This window comes from Palaemon carinicauda, unplaced genomic scaffold, assembly GCF_036898095.1.
Source record: "Palaemon carinicauda isolate YSFRI2023 unplaced genomic scaffold, ASM3689809v2 scaffold2, whole genome shotgun sequence".
Lineage (NCBI taxonomy): Eukaryota > Metazoa > Arthropoda > Malacostraca > Decapoda > Palaemonidae > Palaemon > Palaemon carinicauda.
In genome coordinates, this window is record NW_027169589.1 from 482,980 (window position 1) to 504,020 (window position 21,041).

General features: G+C 46.4%; 1 protein-coding gene across 4 annotated transcripts in view; it reads left to right on the forward strand.

Annotated features, from left to right (window-relative positions):
- The window catches only part of LOC137635932 (heterogeneous nuclear ribonucleoprotein H3-like), a 47,826-nt gene extending 27,415 nt beyond the window's left edge, over window positions 1-20,411 (forward strand). For 3 of the 4 annotated variants that reach the window (XM_068368378.1, XM_068368377.1, XM_068368376.1), the window contains 4 exons: window positions 3,277-3,372; window positions 3,521-3,640; window positions 3,755-3,989; window positions 19,756-20,411. In XM_068368378.1, coding sequence (XP_068224479.1) covers window positions 3,277-3,372; window positions 3,521-3,640; window positions 3,755-3,989; window positions 19,756-20,036 — 732 coding nt within the window. In that variant the 3' untranslated portion in view covers window positions 20,037-20,411. Of the gene's footprint in view, window positions 1-3,276; window positions 3,373-3,520; window positions 3,641-3,754; window positions 3,994-19,755 lie in introns of all 4 variants that reach the window. The other variant, XM_068368379.1, reaches the window with a different exon arrangement.
- Window positions 20,412-21,041: the final 630 nt, after the last annotated feature.

Sequence of the window (21,041 nt, forward strand, 5' to 3'; positions counted from 1 at the left end):
GGTCCCAAGTCCTTCAAAAGGAAGAGGGGAGGTGGTCCTTCCCAGTACGAATGGCATACCTCATTACCCACCACCTTTGGGAGGATACCTAGAGTGCCGCTGGCAGAGGTGGCAGCCCCCCGGGATAGATCCCTGAACGGTCGATGTGATAGCCCTAGGGTATCACGTCCCATTCATTTAATCTATCCCTCCTCTGACTCGGGATTCAGTGCATCTAGGCTTCTATGCAAAGGGATCTGCAAAAGAGGTGGCCCTTAAGGCTGAAGTCTAGACAAGGGTGCTCTTCAAGAGGTGGTCGACAGGTCTCCAAGCTTCTACTGTTGAATTTTTCTGGTGAAAAGGGCGACTAGAGACCAGTCATCGATTTCTCCCCTCTGAATAAATTTGTTCAACAGACTTAGTTGAGAATGGAGACAGCAGACACAGTCATCCAAGCGGTATGTCCAAGGGATTTCATGTGCACACGGGATCTAAAGGACGCATACTTCCAGATCCCAATACATTGTCTTCAGGGAAGTATTTAAGATTCATTCACGGGTGAAAGGAATATCAGTTCAAGGTTATATGCTTCGTTCTCGCTACAGCTCCCCAGGTATTTATCAGTGTTTTCACCCTAGTGTTATCTTTGGCTCACAGGAATGGAATCAGTCTTCTCATATATCTGGGACGACTGGCTGATCCTACCAGACTCGGAGATGACCCTTTTTCCCCACCGAGACATGCTTCTCCAGTTTTGTCAGGATCTGGGGGTCCTGATAAATCACGAGAAGTCATCACTGCAACCCTCACAGAGACTGGTATACATCGGAATGATCATAGACACCACCCTAGAGAAAGTCTTCCCATCAGATGAAGGAATGCACAGCCTCTCATTAGTTAAGTCAGTTAGGCTACCTAACCTCTCTCAGCCATCTTGTTCCAAACGGCTGCCTTAGGATAAGATCCCTGCTGTGGAAGCTGATGCCTGTGTGGACCCAACACTCCGACCTACCGGACGGCTGATTTCCTATAGCGCAGGATCAGGTGACGGATTTAGTGGGTGGATGGTAGACGAAAGCCTTCGGCAAGGTCAGAATCTTCTTGTTCCCCCTCTGGATTTGATAATCTTTGTTGAATGGTAACCATAGAGAGGCGCAATAGATTGAAATTTGAACTTGGGTGGAGGTTTCTCTTCTGTATTCCAAATTTGATTTAACAGACCTAACTAGAACAAAGGTATGGTGAGGTGTTGGTTTTTGTTTCAAAATATTTGAGCTTTTTATCACCTCCCCTCTACCTAGTAAGTGTGTTATTCAACTTGTTACATTCAGATACAAGTTTCATGGAGATAGAATAAAATTTTTATTTCTCAGAATAGAACTAGTTGGTCACCTGCTAACCTCCCCACTGATAAGGTGTTACCTTCAGTGATAAAGTCCACTCGCATCTGAGGCGATGTTTACCCCGTTTTATGGTATCATCCTTATGGCACTTACCTGTACGTGATTCTCTTCTCGGCAGCTAGTGACTAGTTTAAAGGAGGAAAGGTACAGTGCAAGGGTTAGAAAAGTTTTTTCTTTTTTATTCAGACGTCAATCTTCTAACCACAGAAGATAGAGAGAGGCTACTTTTGATGGAACACTTTTGTGAGGTCATGAATAGGAGATAGGGGAATAATTTGATCGATATACCTGAAGCGCATGAAAAAGTTGAACCTGATAAGTTAAATGGGAACTAGGATTGTTGGTGAAAAGGGCAGGAAAATAGAGGGAGATCAGACTGATTGCAATAATTACAGAGGCATCACACTTATGTCAGTTGTCATGAAAATATATAGTATGCTCATTCTAAAAAGATTAGAGAGGAAGATTGATGAACAAGCAGGAGTTAGAAAAGGTAGAAATTGTATGGACCCAATTTTAATGTCAAGACGTGGTACAGCAATGTGTAGAACATGGAAATCTAATGACATTTGTGGACTGAAAAAGCCTTTGATAGTGTGCACCGGCCAATTTTGTGGGTCCTTCGTTAGTATGGATTTCTTCTCAAATCTGTAAATTTGATTTTGTTCCTGAGTATAGTCAGTGCTAAGTTGATCTTAGTAGAGTCCTATCAAACAAATTTTCAGTGAACAGTGGAGTATTCCAGGGTAATGTGTTGTCACCTGTTGTTTATCCTCCTCATGGATTTTGTAATGCATAGAACAGTTTGCGATGGTGAAGAAGGATTAGTAACAGGAAATTAGCGGACCCGGAGTATGCTGATGACGCTGTCCTTATTGGCAGAACACCACAGGACTTGCAAAGCTTGCTTTCCAGAATTCATGAAATATCACATGACGTTGGGCTTCAACGGAAGAAAGAGTGGTGATTAGAACAGAATATGCAATGGAAGATGAAATATTGGAAGGAGAAAGAATTAATGAAGTGGAAACATTCAAGTATTTAGGATCTTTGGAATTTGAGTTTAATGAAAGATTGTAAAAAGCATATCAGACGATGACTAGGTTGAGTAAAAATTTGGAAATCAAATCGCCTGAAATTAACTCTTAAAATAAATGAGGCTATATATCAGTGTAGGGAGATAGGTATTACTGTAGGGACACGAGTCATTGTATAATAATGAAACAATATTCATCAGATTTTGTAGATTTGAGAACAAAGCCCTCAGAAGAATATTGGGAGTTGAATGGCATGACAGGATTAGAAATGAAACTATGAGAGAGATTACTCGAGTGCCATATGTGGACGGTAGATGGAGATGGTTTGGGCATGGTCTTCACACTCCCCATGAGAGATTAGTTAACCAAACTTTCAACTGGTCTCCAGAAGGCACTAGAAGATCTGGAAGACCCAGTCCTACATGGCTGAGGACTAGGAAACAAGTGGATGATGTTGAATGGAGAAGTATTGATTTAAAAGCTCAAGATAGACGAGTGGGGAATCTACATAGGACTTTTGCGTCAATAGGCGTAGGAAGAGATTGTGATTTAGAGATCAAGTGGGGACACGTGTGCTTGTTCTACTCGAAACATAATCGTTTAAGTAAAATATAGTTTAAAAATCATGTTGTTGTTTCTTTCAGCGACCAGCAAAGTTAGTTTTAAACTATTTGAAGAAAAGGCAAATTTGTTATGGTGTAAATTTTAGAGGGATAGTGTTGTCATAATAAATATCAGGGATGACCTTGTGAGGGTTATCTAGTAGAGGTGCAGGAGGTATTCAAAACCAATATAACACAATCCTCTTCAAAATCAATCATGGTAATTTAACTCAAACCTCTTTATTTTGTTTGTAGGGAAACTTCGGTGGGCGAGGTAATTGGAATGATACTGGTCACTGCGTCCACATGCGAGGTCTCCCTTTCCGAGCTACCGAAATGGATATTGCTGATGTGAGTTGTGTCCAGTTGACTTAACTAATTATTCTTAAAGTCAAGTTCTATATTAAGTTAGCCATGTCATACTGCAATGAATTATAGTGGTACCATATAACGTAATTTCTCTCGTTATCAAAAAGTAATTGAGGCATTCTCTCTCCAGTTTTTCAGACCCCTCAATCCTGTAAATATTCACATCATTATGGATAACCAGAATCGTCCCTCAGGTGAAGCAGATATTGAATTTGCCACTCATGATGATGCTGTAAAGGCCATGTCTAAGGTAAAGGAGGAACAATAATTAGATTTATTTTATTTCTAGTCCAGTGGATCAATGAGTTTTATAAGGTAAAAATATACTTCAACATATTTTTGACTGACTGTTGATGTTTTTCAGGATAAGGCCAATATGCAACATAGATACATCGAATTATTTTTAAATTCTACCCCCGGTGGAAACATGGGTGGTCCCGGTGGTCCCATGGGTGGACCCGGGGGACCCATGGGAGGTCCCGGAGGACCCATGGGTGGTCCCGGCTCTGGTAGTTTTGGTGGTGGTGGTGGTGGGGGCGGCAACTTTGGCAGTGGGGGATTTGGAGGAGGCTACGGAGGTGGCAGTCGAATGGGCGGAGGTAGGTACGTTGCATTTTTACTATTTAAAGGAAATAGTATTGAGGGTGGGAGAGGGTCATATTTTGTAAGTGCTGTCTATTTGGGTCATTTACCTCGTGTATTTTTCCGATGGTGTGTTTGTGTGTAACAGCCTCACATGTTGCATGGAGAGATTAGCTTGCATTACCAGACCTAATTTGATTTCACATCGTAAGCAGGACATTGAATAAGGTGGATTTGGTAGATTGTATATAGAGAGAGATCCCGTATAATCAAAGGGGTTTCCCAAGCACGTTCTGTTTTGGAGATACATACAGAAAATGTGAAATTGTCACTATGAACCCTTTTACCCCCAAAGGACGTACTGGTACGTTTCACAAAACTCATCCCTTTACCCCCATGGACGTACCGGTACGTTCTTGCAAAAAACTGCTATTTACATTTTTTTTTTTTTTTTGCATATTTTTTATAATGTTTTGAAAAACATCAGGCTTTTTCTAAGAGAATGAGACCAACCTGACCTCTCTATGACAAAAATTAAGGCTGTTAGAGCAATTTAAAAAAAATATACTGCCAAATGTGTTTGAAAAAAAAATAACCCCTGGGGGTTAAGGGTTGGAAAGTTCCAAATAGCTTGGTTGGTAAAAGGGTTAATAGATACCAATTGTGGCAGTTCATCTCTTGTTCTAATGATAGATATATATCATACCCTTAATATAAAGTGCTTCACCTCTGTCTAATGGTTGAATCATGTAGTTGAGAAAAGCACAAGTCATCATATGTTTTATTTTTATTCTAGAATAATTAAAACATTTAAGAACGAGCGGTGAGCCAGGTAGCCTAAATTTGATAAATCCTGTTCGGTGATCATGTTGTGTCTTATTTAAACGGAAATTTGACATAAGCCACACTTTGTGAGTTGAAGGTAAAAGAAAATATATACTTAAAAAAAAAAAACTATCTCTATGCAGATGTTTTTGCACACCTAGTAAATGCTTGGATTATATTTTATATACATGAATAGAACCATTCGAATCATCTGAAATGAAAGTGTACAATATTTGTTATTTTGTAACTTCCTGTCCCAGTAAACAACACGTCCATGCTGTCTACAGAAGTTATTAATATCACTGAGATGTTGGGGAACTCTCACACTATAATGTAGTGGTTTGACCAAATTGCTGTATTTAGTGATCGTTTTGGTTTTTAAAGCGTGATTTGCTGTAGTTGCACCTTTTTTTTTCCTTGTACCATTGAGGTTAACAGCGCAAGAGTGAGGTATGATATTTAGCCAATTCCGTTTGGTGTAAGTTTCATTAGGGTAACCCTTTTTTGCTCTGTTTTAAATTTTTTTCATTTAAAATCGTGTTTGTTCCGTAACCGAAATACAAACCACGCTATTTACAAAGGGTTATTACTTTTAGCGTAGCTGAAATGGCGAGCCATTAGAATTTAACGAGGGTGTATTACCCCCGCGCTAGTTAGCGGGGGGGTAGGGGAGTGGTAGCTAGCTACCCCTCCTCCCCCTCACACACAGGTGAATACTCACTTTAACTTTTGGCTCGGACTGTGACAGACGTCTCTGTCTTGGTCCTCGCTTGGCAGCCATTGTCTGTTTTGTCTTTACTTAATCGCTTACTTTTCTTTTACTCAATATATATGTAAACATGTTTTCATGTTTGTATATATATTTGAGTATAGAAATAAGTAAGTTTCCTTTTCAGATGTGTGTGTGTAGTGTACGATATCTACGTGGAGGCCTCGGCAGTTAGGCCACCACGGCCTAATTTTATGGGTTGCGATCGAGTTTGACTTCGGTCTTTCTCTCTCTCTCTCTCTTGAGGTCGTTCACCCTTTTACTATGTTTTACTACGCCCTTGTAGCTTCCTTCCCGTGTGGGTGGGGTTGCTACGCCGTACATTTTGTCTCAATTAGTTTATGAATCTAATTGTAGTTGTTAATTTTTCAGCTTGTAGAACGATTCCTTTCGGGGTTTTCGTTTTTTTCTTTAGTGTTCATTCTTTTTTTAAATTACATAATTACATAGTTACATAATTATAATTGTTATAATTCTGTTTTGGTTACAGCTCTCCTTCCGCGAGTGTAAGTGGTTGTGAGGGCACGTGCCTGTTGTGTAATTCTTGTTCCTTTTCCTCGGGATTCCTCTTCGGAGCCTTCCCGGGGGAATGTATGTGTACTAATATTATTTGTTTTATTTTTTACAGTTACCGATCTAGTTCGTTTCTGTAATATAGCAACGGTGTGAGCTGTCTGGTTGAGTCCTGGGGATTCGGCTGTTGCTGCCTCCCCCCTTGTATTGTCGTCAGGGGCGTGTCTCCTTCTACTGGTAGTACTCCCGTGTCGACGGACAGCTCTCCAGTTCATTTTAGAACAGTCAGGAGGCTTGCCTCCTTGGGCGGATAACTTTCCTTCCGAGGGAAGTTTTTTTTCCAGTCCAGGCTTGAGCTTTTCCTCTTTTGGGGGGTTCTTCTCTTGCCTTTTTTTCGTGCGACTATGCTCTTGGTGCTGAGCGGTCGCACCTGCAGTTTCGCTCAAGGGGCTGGGCAACTGCAGGGGCTCCTCTTCGGAGGATTGCCCCTTTTAGGTCACTGGCTGACCAGTCTCTTCCACGAAGTGTTTCTCTGTCGTTCGCGAGAGAGTACACTCATAGAGACTCCTCTTCGGAGGTTTCTTCTGTTGCTGTTGCTGTTGCTGTTGGCCTCCCTCGCCGTAAGGCCCTCCGTCCGCCTCGTCGTAAGGGCCTCTCATCTCCCTATAAGGGTGCTTGAGGCGCCTTTTTGAATCTCCGTTTGCAGCCTACAACTTCTTTTTCTCGATCTTCCGTCTTGGTGCAGATGGACAGCAGTCTAATCTCGTCTCCCGACGGGCAACGGTCTTCCCGACGGACAACGGTCTTCCCGACGGACAGCGGTCTTCCCGACGGACAGCGGTCTTCCGACGGACATCAGTCTCCCGGCGGACAACGATCCCTTCGGGGCAAAGGGTTGCCCCCACGGGGGTTCTTCCCTTGCGTGTCAGGGTTTCCCTGCGCGCCCTTCTGTTCGTCAGCGCTCTCCTGTTCGTCAGCGCTTTCAAGATGATCTTCCCTGCGGTTCCTGTTACGTGCCCTGTGCGCCCACGTTCGCCCTCGCGATCTAGAACTTCGGTTCAGGTCGGGTTCAAGGACTCTTCTTTGCACAGGCTTCCACGCGTAGCCTTCTGCTCGTCAGCGATCATCAGCTCGTCAGCGATCATCAGCTCGCCAGCGATCGTCAGCTCGTCAGCGATCATCAGCTCGCCAGCGATCTCCGGATCGCCCATGTGTGTTACAGCTGGCACGCCAACGTTCTCCAACACTTCTGAAGGAACATGGTTCGCCAGCTACTAGCTCAACTGCGGATGCTGATCGCCATCGCGCGACCCTCAACTGCGGATGCTGATCGCCATCGCGCGACCCTCAACTGCGGATGCTGATCGCCATCGCGCGACCCTCAACTGCGGATGCTGATCGCCATCGCGCGACCCTCAACTGCGGATGCTGATCGCCATCGCGCGACCCTCAACTGCGGATGCTGATCGCCATCGCGCGACCCTCAACTGCGGATGCTGATCGCCATCGCGCGACCCTCAACTGCGGATGCTGATCGCCATCGCGCGACCCTCAACTGCGGATGCTGATCGCCATCGCGCGACCCTCAACTGCGGATGCTGATCGCCATCGCGCGACCCTCAACTGCGGATGCTGATCGCCATCGCGCGACCCTCAACTGCGGATGCTGATCGCCATCGCGCGACCCTCAACTGCGGATGCTGATCGCCATCGCGCGACCCTCAACTGCGGATGCTGATCGCCATCGCGCGACCCTCAACTGCGGATGCTGATCGCCATCGCGCGACCCTCAACTGCGGATGCTGATCGCCATCGCGCGACCCTCAACTGCGGATGCTGATCGCCATCGCGCGACCCTCAACTGCGGATGCTGATCGCCATCGCGCGACCCTCAACTGCGGATGCTGATCGCCATCGCGCGACCCTCAACTGCGGATGCTGATCGCCATCGCGCGACCCTCAACTGCGGATGCTGATCGCCATCGCGCGACCCTCAACTGCGGATGCTGATCGCCATCGCGCGACCCTCAACTGCGGATGCTGATCGCCATCGCGCGACCCTCAACTGCGGATGCTGATCGCCATCGCGCGACCCTCAACTGCGGATGCTGATCGCCATCGCGCGACCCTCAACTGCGGATGCTGATCGCCATCGCGCGACCCTCAACTGCGGATGCTGATCGCCATCGCGCGACCCTCAACTGCGGATGCTGATCGCCATCGCGCGACCCTCAACTGCGGATGCTGATCGCCATCGCGCGACCCTCAACTGCGGATGCTGATCGCCATCGCGCGACCCTCAACTGCGGATGCTGATCGCCATCGCGCGACCCTCAACTGCGGATGCTGATCGCCATCGCGCGACCCTCAACTGCGGATGCTGATCGCCATCGCGCGACCCTCAACTGCGGATGCTGATCGCCATCGCGCAACCCTGAACGATTGCCCGCTTACGCATGCTGCTCCTCATCGCACAACCCTGAACGATCGCCCTCTTGCGGATGCTGATCACCATCGCACCCTTTCACGCGATCATTCACCTGCGCATGCTGCTCGCCATCGCACAACCCTGAACGATTGCCCGCTTACGCATGCTGCTCCTCATCGCACAACCCTGAACGATCGCCCTCCTGCAGATGCTGATCACCATCGCACCCTTTCACGCGATCATTCACCTGCGCATGCTGCTCGCCATCGCACAACCCTGAACGATTGCCCGCTTACGCATGCTGCTCCTCATCGCACAACCCTGAACGATCGCCCTCCTGCAGATGCTGATCACCATCGCACCCTTTCACGCGATCATTCACCTGCGCATGCTGCTCGCCATCGCACAACCCTGCACGATTGCCCGCTTACGCATGCTGCTCCTCATCGCACAACCCTGAACGCTCGCCCTCTTGCGGATGCTGATCACCATCGCACCCTATCACGCGATCATTCACCTACACATGCTGCTCGCCATCGCTTACCGCCAGCGATCTTCTTCACCTACGCGGCAGCACGATCCCTCGCCGTCACGCCCATTCGCCTGCGCGCCCGCGCGATCGCTCGCCTGCGCGATCGCTCGCCCGCGCGATCGCTCGCCTGCGCGCCCGCGCGATCGCTCGCCTGCGCGCCCTCGCGACCGCTCGCCTGCGCGCCCGCGCGACCACTCGCCTGTGCGCCCGCGTGACCGTTCGCCCTCGCGCGACCATAGTTCGCGGCGAATTCCACAGCCGGTGGTAGCAGCAGGGACGCGTGCTCCTAGGCGGCACTCGGGATCACCTCCATCCAAGCACAGGTTGGTAGTGCAGGACGAAGACAGGTCAGTACAGCATTCTTCCCACCTTCTTTTCAGGCAGGAACCGTCGTGTCCTCTCCAAAGGATCGCCCGATCCCTTTCACCTTAGCGAGGATTTCGGACTCTGTGTCCTTGGAGCAGCAGACATGGTTTGATCCGCTGGCACGGGCGTTAATGAGGGTTATGAAACCAGCACTCACCGGCCAGGGTAACAAACCAGCGGCTGTCTCTCCTACGCTGAAGAGAAAGAGAGGAGTGGACTTCGTGGTGACTTCCCCCAGGGCGAAGTTGGTTCCCAAGAGGTCGGTCTCGAGGGTCCCCTCTCCTGCACGAGTACTCTCTCCTTCTCCCGCCCTGGAAGGATTTTTGGCGGGGGGGCTTTCCGTTAAAGATTTCTCCATCGGACAAGGGGTGACTGCTTACCTCTTCCTCTGGGAGCTTACCAGGTTCTTTCCCTCCTCGGTTACGGCCCGAGGTTTGGTTCAAGGAAGCTACAGGAAGATCAAGGGTACTTTCCTCCTCTCGAGCTCAGGCACCTTGGCCTTTCGTCGTTAAGTATCTACTTGCGGACAAGCTCGATGTTGTACCATCTGGACGCACTGACTGAAGGCTTCCTTCGGGTGTCTCATCTGTGGAGGTCAACGACCTCAGACACCCTTCCATCCTTGAGAAGAGTTTTGTCTTTGCCCAAGGACAGAGACTTAAACATCTGCTGTGCGGAGTAAATCGACTTCCGGTTTCACTCCTCCAAGGCACTTTCTTCCAGACTCTGCAGGGCTCCAGCTCCCTTTTCTTTCAACCACGTCGGCCTAAGTTATCGGCTACGACAACTGGGACAAGGTGTCCAATTGCAGTTTCCTCCTGTCAGGAACAGATGGCACGGGAGACTCCCCCGGGGGGGCATAGTCCTAAAAGGAGTTCACGAACTCTAGGATTGCAGGTTTTTTTGCTGGGAGGATGCTTAAGGTTACTCATCCGAATGACAGCTTCCCGATGCCCATTCCCGCACAATCTCTGTGAGTAGCCAAGGATATCGCGCCTGCCGTCTCTGTCAGCGAATTCAGTGTCTCTGAACCTCTATGCCATAGCATCAGCAGAGTTGCCCGGTTGGGCAGAATGATCCATACCTTAGGCGAAGGTCTTCCTTAGGATCATCGACGGCTTCACCCCCGGCCCCCTCAGTCGATCCTTTCTTGTAAGGAAGGATCTGAGAGGGGATGTCCATAGTCGACCTCTCAGCCCTGATCAAGTTTGTCGAACAAACTTTGGCCAGCGTAGACCAGCAGAATCGATCAGACTGGTAACGAGGCGACAGGACTCCTTTAACCCTGGATCGGAAGGACGGGTACTTTCAGTTTCCATTCCATCCATCTTCCAGGGTGCTCGTCGAATTCAGCCTAAACTGCAAGTATTCCTGCTTATGATGCAGTGTGGCTATCCCGCCGTGGCATAGCAGGTTTGTTTCCCCAGAGAACTCTCCCTGCCTTCCTCTTGGCCGCTCAGGTGCAGACTTCCGCCTCCTCTGCTGTTTGGAGGGCTGGTCAACTCCGGTAGGCTCGGGTTTCGACCTTCTTCAGCGCCGGGAAAAGCTTCCGAATGCTGACCATGAGTGTGGGCTCATGGTATTTTGCTTGGAGCCTTCTCTTCCTCTGCCTCAACATCTGGAGTATCTGGCCATGATATTGAGTCAACCGCCTTACCACGTTGGAAACCCCGCTTCTCGTCCGTCCAGCGAGGTTAAGCAACGTCGGTACTTGGATGGGTGACCACCTGGGGACGCCAGATTCTGTTACCACATCCTCCGAGCCTTCCTTTCGGTTGACTGTGGCAAGACTGAGGAGAGTCGCAGTACCTGTTCTCAGTCAAGCAGAGTTTTCAGCCCTACCTTGAAACGTTTCCTAGTTCTTCTTTCCTCATTGACCCGTTTATAGTCCGAACGGTCGCCTCAGGATAAGTTCCATGTGGGGCGATCCAAGTTCCGGTGGCTTCAGGCAATGTTTAACCGGACTCCCTGGCCCTATGGGACCAGCGGAACTATTAAACCTGCAATGGGTGTTGACCTATGGAGCCTCTTGATGGTAGTGGATATTCTCGTCCTTTCCCCACATTCTTGATGCGGTTCTCGGACTCGTCAAAGGAAAGGGGGGGGGGCATGTTCCGGTCCAGGCCTATGGTCAAGACCTGAAGGATACCTCTCCATCATTCAGGCAGGCTTAAGGGCCTTAGTCTGGCCCCTCTTCAGATCCTACCGCTCCTGCCAAGTCGCCCCGTTGCGTGTCGACTTCATGCTAACCAGCAGGGGACGCATTTTCACACCTTCACATCTTGCAGTAGAGATACCGGGATGATTGAGATTCTCTCAATTCCACCATCGGCTCTCTCATTCCAGGCAGGGGAATGTTTCTCTCAGACTATCCGAGCAGAGCCTCATAGAGAGAGTGTACCTAAGGGTCTTTGACCTTGGGTAACCAGCAAGTGCTGGTCTGGGGGACCTGATCGCGACAGCTTGGAACCTCAAGCTTCCGCTAGTTTTCCCCCCAGTCTCAGACCCCGAGACTCTGGCAAGATGCATTCCGGTGATGGTGGGACAACTTCGACGCCTGCGTCTTCCCTCCTTTTTGTCTGCGGACAATGGGTCTCAACAAAACCAGGCTGTCTGTCAACCTTTCAATGGGAGAGCTCCACTGGGACTATGCGCAGAACGGTTTCTGGACCCTCTGCTTCCCCTGACGGAACTCCCGGGAGAGGTTCTCCCACGGCGCAGACTACTCAAGCAACCACACTGCGACATCTCTCCCGAACCGGGACGTCGCTTCGGCTTCATGCCTGGAGACACTACGCTTCCTCCTCTAGAAGAGACAACCCGCTACAGTCGCGGTACGGAGGTCGCGTCATCTGCGATAGTCATCCACAGGGGTCTCCCAGGCAAAGTGAAGAGTCTAAGGTGGTTGGTGCCGTGGGAGATATACCTCTTCCCGTGAGGCCTCTTCTCCAGCAATAACGGTCTTATTGCCTTTCGGCGGGAGGAAACTCCTTCCGCTCTTGGCAATGAAGCCTGTCGCTCAGCCTTTCCCTGACCTTCAGGCTTAAAGGAATAACTTTTTCCTGCCCGCTGGATCTATCCTCGCTCATGCGAAGCTACGATCGTCCCTGCCCTAGTCGGAGGAAGACCTCCAACTTGGAGCATGGCTCGGACTTTTAGTCCTTTAAGAGATCTTCTCAAGACCCTTTTATGACAGGCCTCGGATTGTATTCCGCCTTGGGTCTTCTGCTCACTCTGGCCACGGCCAGTGTGTAAGCAATCTTCTTGGTCTCTTACTACTCTCCCCCCTTTCTAAGGAAGAGGGGAAGGCAACATTCAGGCTCGCTCCTGAGTTGTTGGCTAGACTCAGAATCTGAGGGTCCCGACCCTTCGGTCCGATTCATTCAAGATTTTGAGTCTCCATTCTGTGTCTGATGTCCCAAGACCTTCTCTTTCTTGCCAGTACAGGAATCGAGAGGTTAGCGCTGGGAACAGCTGCAGTTTGGCCTCAGTTGCAGCCGATTTGGGAACACAAGGAGGACATGGGGGGAGAGTCACCAGTATACCTCTTCAGCCCGGACTCAAGGACATTCATCTCGACCTGTCTTCAGACCCTCCCCCGTCACGTCGCCCTACAGCACGATGTTGGATACATCGCAACGTCCCTCGCCTTCGAGTAATACTACTCTGTGACGCAGGTGCTACAAGCTGGAGTCTGGAAGTGTCTGATGACCTTCGCAGCCCGCTTCCTGCAGGGCGTGACCCACAGGAGTCTCGATACGTTTTCTATCGCTCTGTGGTGGCTACACAACAGCTGGTCTAACCTCAGGCTCCTTTTTGGACAGGTAGCAGAAGGTTGAGGGCATTGTTATCAGGTTTTAGTCTGCATGAACGAAAGAAGTATGTCTGGCCCTTACTTCTTTCTTCATCATCCCCTCTACGGGGAAGCAGCATCCTGGTCTCTGCATAGCTGACCTCGAACCTCTGCAGGTAAACCATGCTTCCTTGTGTTCCGAGTATTGAGTCAATACTGTCGCGTCCCCCATACCCTGACGAGGTGGTATTGGGAACGTCCTAACCCAGAGTTCCTTCTGGAACTCCAGGTCAACTGCCTAGGACGGGTCACACTTCTTCCTTCACACACAAGCTTACGTAGGCCACATGGTTCCTTGCGGTGCAAGGAACTTGTGAGGTGCAGGGACTCCTTTTCTCGAGTGCGACTCACTCGGATTCTGAGTCCCCGGGTAAAGCCAAAGCCAGTATGGCTGGGGACTTTCCACCCTTCCTAAGGGATAAGTCACCCTTTGTAAATAGCGTGGTTTGTATTTCGGTTACGGAACAAATGACAAATTCGAAGATAATTTGTATTTTTCCTAACCATACAAACCTTAGCTATTTACACATATTTGCCCGCCAGCCCTGTCCCCCAAGACAAGTCCTACCTCTAAGTGAAAGTGAGTATTCACCTGTGTGTGAGGGGGAGGAGGGGTAGCTAGCTACCACTCCCCTACCCCCCCGCTAACTAGCGCGGGGGTAATACACCCTCGTTAAATTCTAATGGCTCGCCATTTCAGCTACGCTAAAAGTAATAACCCTTTGTAAATAGCTAAGGTTTGTATGGTTAGGAAAAATACAAATTATCTTCGAATTTGTCATTTTTTTTTTTTTTTTTTTTTTTTTTTTTTTTTTTTTTTTTTTTTTTTTTTTTTTTTTTTTTTTTTTTGCAGCCTTGCGCTGAATTAGTATTAGGGCTCAAGATTTTGTTGTACTCATCTGCTGAATTATCAGTTAGGATATAAGTTATGGTACTATTCAATCTGAAAATTATTTTCCTAAACCTAAGTTTCATCTCTGCCTTTATAATGGCTGTTTACCAGAGTCAAAAGCTAGAAGCTTCTATTTTCAAGAAGCACTTCAACTGTGGCATTCACCAAATATTGGTAGATTGGGTAAGGTTATTGGAGACCCAAATGGTTTTACTAATTCTGGATTTATAAAAAAATAATTTAAGTGATTTTTTTTTTGACAATCTAGGAATAGGTATTCAGATTTAAAAGAAAACAAGAAGTTAGAGAAAGCAACTTTTTACTGACTGTAGATGGGTTCATTTTAAAAAGAAAAACAAAAATTTAGAGAAAGCTACTTTTTACGGAGTGTAGATGGGTTCATTTTAAAAAGAAAAAAAAAATTTGAGGCCCATAAATACATATATACATACATATACCAAGGCACTTCCCCCAATTTTGGGGGGTAGCCGACATCAACGAAACAAAACAAAAAAAGGGGACCTCCCAGCCTAATAAGGGACTTAACCAAGTTCAGCTGGTACTGCTAGGGTGCCACAGCCCACCCTCCCACATTATCCACCACAGATGAAGCTTCATAATGCTGAATCCCAATTAGAATAGCGCCAACGTTATTCGTGTGTGTCGTAAGAGGCGACTAAAAGGGACGGGACGAGGGGCTGGGAACCCCCTCTCCTGTATCTACATCCTGTGAGACATCGACAAAGATCCATAAATAATCCTCTCAAAGTACAGTAGATAATTTCTTATTACAGGAGTCCTTTTGATAGTCACTTTCGATGCTTTGCTGTTGCAGTATAATAAAAAAAAAAATGCCATTGTATGAGGTGACCCCTTAAAAATGCCATAAAACCTTAATTAAACCTGTATATCACCCAATCGTTAAAGTGAGACCACTAACATTTCACAGACATGGTACACCTAGAAGATAAGCTATCAATTGCCTTAAAGCAGCAAAGAAAGTTAAAATTCAATTAACGTGCTGTATATACTCTTGTAACCTTTGATCTCTCATGTTGTGCGACTGCCAAATTTTGAACCCACCAATGATTTTACTGTGTATCACGCGAGTTCCTTTTATTTTTCCGAGATGAAAATTCATGTAAACACGTCTTTACCCCAACTTACTCTTCAATAAGTAAGCAAAAGAAAATAATATCGTTACTAACATATATGCACGCCTATAAATAACCAAACGAAAAACAACTTTTGTTATGCTAAATGCACACTAAGGTTAATAAATCAAGTTTCCATTTAGTGATTAAACCTATAGGCATATTATTACCGACCTAGTCAAGAATTGTGATCTGTTTCCTGAGTGTTTTTGAGGTTGATTGATTAGTTTGAAAATTTTAACTTCGGGTAATAGTCAATCTCTACTAATTTCCCGTAGGAGTTAGGTCCAGATAATTTATTAATGTATAATTTTACACATTCCCTACTTTTGTCATGGTCCTTTGTGACTGATGTCGTCGGAGGGGATTTTCTCCCATCAGTCTTTACTTATACAAGTTTGAGATAACTTGTCCCCCATCGGATCTCTAACTCCTCCTGGGAATGGGGTTCGGGTCCTTCAGTCCCTGAAGGCCCCTCTTTTCGAACCTTTATGGCAGGCAGCAGATTGCTTCCTTACGTGGAAGACGGCCCTTTCTACTCACTGGGGCTTTGACCAAGAGAGTTAGTTTGTTGTATGATCCATCTTCTGATGTCTCATACTCTAGGAGACGGGGAGAAGTAATCCTCAGCGGCGTCCCTGCGTTAATTGCCAAGACTCAAAATGCGAGTTTGCTGCACCCTAGGTGCAGCCCATTTTGGATAAAGAGACTCTGTTCAGTAACCAAAGACCCGTCAACTGGGGTTGTTACCCAGTGAGGAGTCTGTGGTGTTACCTTAAAAGAACAACATTAGCTCACCCACCTGTGTCAACACTGTTGACCGGCACGGGGAAGGTCTCGAGGAGGATCACAAGGATTTCCTTTCCTTCTGGGATTGGAAGCCTATTGAGGTTGCTCTAAATCTGGACCCTCCTCCGTCCTAAGACCCAGAACTCGTAACGTCCCTGGCGTTCAAAACACTACTCTGTGGCACAGATACTGTTAGTGGGCATGTGTGGAAGCGTCAATAGACCTTCACAGCCCACTACCTGCAAAGATTTGGCCTCCCGGGACCCCCTGGAGGACAAGAGGGTGGAGGAGGTGTTCTCCTTCTGGAGGGTGCTAAATGTGATCAGGAACCACAACGACCTTCCTGAATCTCCTCCAATGCAGGTCCGCCCCCTTGACAGGTTTGAGCCCTGAGGGAATCGCGACCCTCCCTGGTCCTTCCGCTGTCACCAGACATGGGGCAGTGATTCAGGAGGATCGCAACTGTCAATGCAGAACCAAAAGGAATGAACAGGCCTCATGGCGCCCCAAAACAGCTTCCTGTGGAGGAGGTGAAACACAGGCATTTCTACACTCCAGAAGGGTTGTCCCAAGGACACCAGCCAGCTGAATGGAAAGAAAAAAAAAATAAACACACACACACACACACACCCGCTTCGTGGATGACGCACTCGTGAGGGACCGTGGGATCCCACGGTCCAGGAGGCGCAGGCCATGAAAGCGGCCGCAGGGGACGGGGCTTCATTGTTGGACCTTTAGTCCATGGCCTTGGTGTTGTTCACACTTGAGGGGCCCTACACCTCCTTTGGTATTGGGACTCGGGGTCTCCCCCCCATCCTCCCAAGGAGGAAGGACTGCTGAAATGCTTGGAGGGGGAGGTTCAGGACTACTACTCTCCAAAGGTGCCATCCAGGTGGTGCCCCCAGAGTAGTTGCAGCTGTACCTGGCACACATCATGTCCAGTACATCCACTCCTCCCTTTGTTTTATTATAAGAGTGTATTGCTTCAGGTTTGTTTCTTTCGCCGATAGCAGAAGAGTTGTGCTTGGATGACAGCAGTAGCACAAGTTTATCCTTTTTTGGTTTGAATGACACCATACTCACATTTTTAGGAACATACCCTTTCCTTCTTGAAGTCCCAATTAGGTAGGTATTCCTCTTGTACAGCTCTTTCACCAGGGACAGCGAAGTAAACCAGTTGTCCACTGTGATTGTACGGTTGCTGTCTAAGTAGGGTTCTGTAAGAGTCATAGTGTAATATTCCCCAGTTTACCAGGAACTACTTGGGGCCGTCTGTGTTTAGCAAGGTCCACAATGCCATTTAGCATGTAACTGTTCCTAGCATCACATGCCATATTTATCTTTATGCCATATTTGGTTGGTGTGTTCGGCATATAGTAGCGGAAAGGACACCGTCCCCTAAATTCAACCATCTGCTCATCAACAGTGATTGCATTTCCTGGCACATAATTTTTCTGACAATTATCAAGAAAACACTCCCATGTGTTTCGCCAAGGAGCCAGCTTGTCAGTCTTCATTCTTTCATTCCGTGTGGTGTGGTCATCAAACCTGAGTGACCTCAGGAGGAAATTGAATCTTTTTTTCATTCATCGCAGAACGATATAAGGGAGACCCATGCTGTTTGCTCCACATTTCAGCAACAGTGATACGGTTATCTTGCTTTGCACTGCTCTGAATTAGTATGCCCATTAGTGCTTTTATCTCCTCTGGGCATGTGTGTGCAACTGTTGCACTTTTGGTTTTATATTTCTGTGCCAGCATATCTATCCTCATATTTGTGTACCTTACAATGTTGGCCACCATATCTTCATCCACAAAAAGAGAGAAGAATTCACTGGGGGTGGTTGCTACTCTTGATACAGCTGTGAGGCCAGGAGTGTAGGGGACTCGTGGGTTTCTTGCAGTAACCTCGGGCAGAGGTCTCCTTGACCACTTAGTTTTATCGGATGACCGACATTGTGTAGCTGATATATGAAAAATAGTACTAGGGCATGAAGATGTATCCTGGGTTGAAGAAGGGCTAATAGTGGGAGGAGGGTTAGTCTGAACGTTAGAAGGGCCAGCAGTAGGAGGAGGACTGATAGCAGGAGGAGTTGCGATGGTGGCAGTTGGAGATGACATCTGGGGTTCATCAAGAATCATCATCGGCATGTCATCGATGTCAGAGTCCTCTGAATCACTGTAGATGATTCGTCGTTTCCTTGGTAGTGGTGTTGAGGTAAACAGAGAACGCCGTAGCTTTTTTACCTTATGTGATGAAACAAGTCTTTGTAAACTGTCATCTGGGCATATAATCACAGGCCGAGGAGGGGCCTTGTGAGGTGTTATAGTTGCATGTGTTACTCCAGCATGATCAGTATTACACTCAATAATGGTGTCAATTTCATCACTGTCAGTCTGTAGAGGGTCTTTGTGAGGTGTTATCACTGCTTGCATGGAACCTGAAGTACCAATCTCACACTCAATTACAGTCTGTGATTGTGAGGGCAAGGCACAGGAGGTGGACGAGCCAGGCCTAGGGGAGGGGTGGGGAGACTGAGTAATCCCATAATGAGAAATGTCACTGTCCATTCCTTCATCATGGGTAGTGTACAATACCCTATCAAAAGCTGAGGTATTCATCAAGGCATCTAAGTCGAACCTGGACAGTGTTCTCTTACGTTTCCTGGGCATTTTATCACACTAAAAGAAGAAAAATCCATAATACTATATATGAAATAATGTAAGTCATGTTTCACTATGTACAAGAGCTAATAATGCTATTACACTCTGAAAACAGTGTCATTATATTATTTACATGTGGTAATGGCTTTTTCTGAAAAATATATATTTTTTTTCCATATACTATCATATTAGGAAATGCTGTGCCATTTGGATGCATGAGTACTCACCAAGAGTGGATTAAGAGGACCAGCACGTTACACACCTTACAGTATGAAGAAATTGTGTTAAAGTGTCCATCAAAGCACCAACTGAGCCAAGGAAGTACGAATTGTGGGAAAAATTTGGCGGGAAATACAAAAGTACAGGGGGAGCTGCGCCATTTGGCACGGGATTTCCTATCTAGGGGTAGTACATACAGTATACTGTACAATCTCTTCTCTATTTTAATTTGATCTAGGATTGAAGTTGATTTAGGTACAATGATAATCCATCCATCCATATACCAAAGGCACTTCCCCCAATTTTGGGGGGTAGCCGACATCAACAAGAACAAAACAAAAAAAGGGACCTCTACTCTCTATGATAATACTTCTACTAATTTGTGAGGAGGGTCACTGACTAGTACAAAGATAAAAATGTCTTGACCACGACAAAGATTGCAGGTCATAACTGGACATCCCATAGCCATCTATTATTGTTAAGCAGTTTCACGTTTACAAAAAAAAAAAATTATGGTAATACCTCTCAGTCTTGTAGGGATAGTATCATAAGGATTATATCATAAGTTGGTTTTTTTAGAACTTATGAGTAAGCAAAATACATTGAAGGCATCATTTGCAGGAACCGATCAATTTTGTACTCGATTGTTAGTGACCCTCGGTAGATGTAGCAACTAACCTACTGTTAATTTCTTCCTGTTTTAATTTATAGTTAGATATTAAAGCACATGAAGATTGTTGGTTTCCTTTTGAATCAAAAGTGTTTTTTTCTCATTTCAGGTGGTAACTTCGGCGGCGGTGGATACGGCAACAATGAAGGAATGGGCGGCGGAGGAATGGGGAGTGGTGGCATGGGGGGAGGAGGGATGGGAGGGGGTGGGATGGGCGGCGGCGGCCTAGGTGGTAACCTAGGGGGCGGTCTATCAGGGAGCCTAAGAGGGATGGGTGGGGGTGGGGGCACCGGTTTCACCACCAGTAGCTTCAGCAACGGATATAATCCCAACAGTGGATTTGGTCCTGGTAATCAGATGTCAGGAAATAACTATAATAGTTTTTGTTAAACTCCTGTCTAGAAATGTTGAATGTTGCAAATTTTTTTTTTCTTTTTTTAAATTAAAACAAGGTTGATGTAGGACTATTTTCACCTAATCAGAGCAATATTTGGACACTTGTGGCTGATGTGTTACTAATGATTTTTAGTAAGTATGGAAATTGGAATAATGTTCACTTAGTGTGAGTCATAATTTGTGTCATTTTAAAATTTTATTTAAAATGAGATGGGAAAATTGAAACGAATCAATTGGGATTGAGTGAAAGTGACATTCCATACCATTAATGAAATCTTGCAAATCCCTGAAGGAAATAAAGAGGGGAATGACAAATGTAATTTTAGGATTAACATTAAGGTTTCAATAAAACCACTACACTATAATGTCTTTTATTTGGTTTTATTGCATTTGATGATGTGAAAAAGTTCCCACGATGTTTTCTGGTCTGCTGAATGTATGGTCCACAAGAGTGGGATTGTGCGCAAGATAGTGGTTTTGAATATACAAAATAGGAAGCATAGACCACCTCATGAATAGCTGATTTGATGCCGCTTGTAGTCATTGTATAATTATGTGATTTGTATGAGTTATGATCTTGAGTGTTCTAATAAGGATACAGATTTTACTGCCAAAGCTGCTTTTAAGATATATAAATATATCTTCCTGTCTATTATTGCTATATGTATGAACCATCATCTTGGGTAAATGTCTATGAGCAGTGATGAATCCAACGATAAAAATTAAAACATTAAACCCACTGTTGGTTTATGATGTTCATCCCCCCCATAAAAAGACCACATTTGAAATATCCTCTGTCCGAATTTATCCCAATTGTCTGACCACACAAGAATACCTCTCGTATGACCCAATCCCTGGATGTAGACTTTTCAGAGTAACTTTTTTTTCTAGTGTCCAATTTTCCATCGGTCTAAATTACTATACAGTATATTAAATCATCAAAAATCCTTTTAAAGTTGAAACAATCAAATTATATATAGAGTGTCTATATCAAATTTC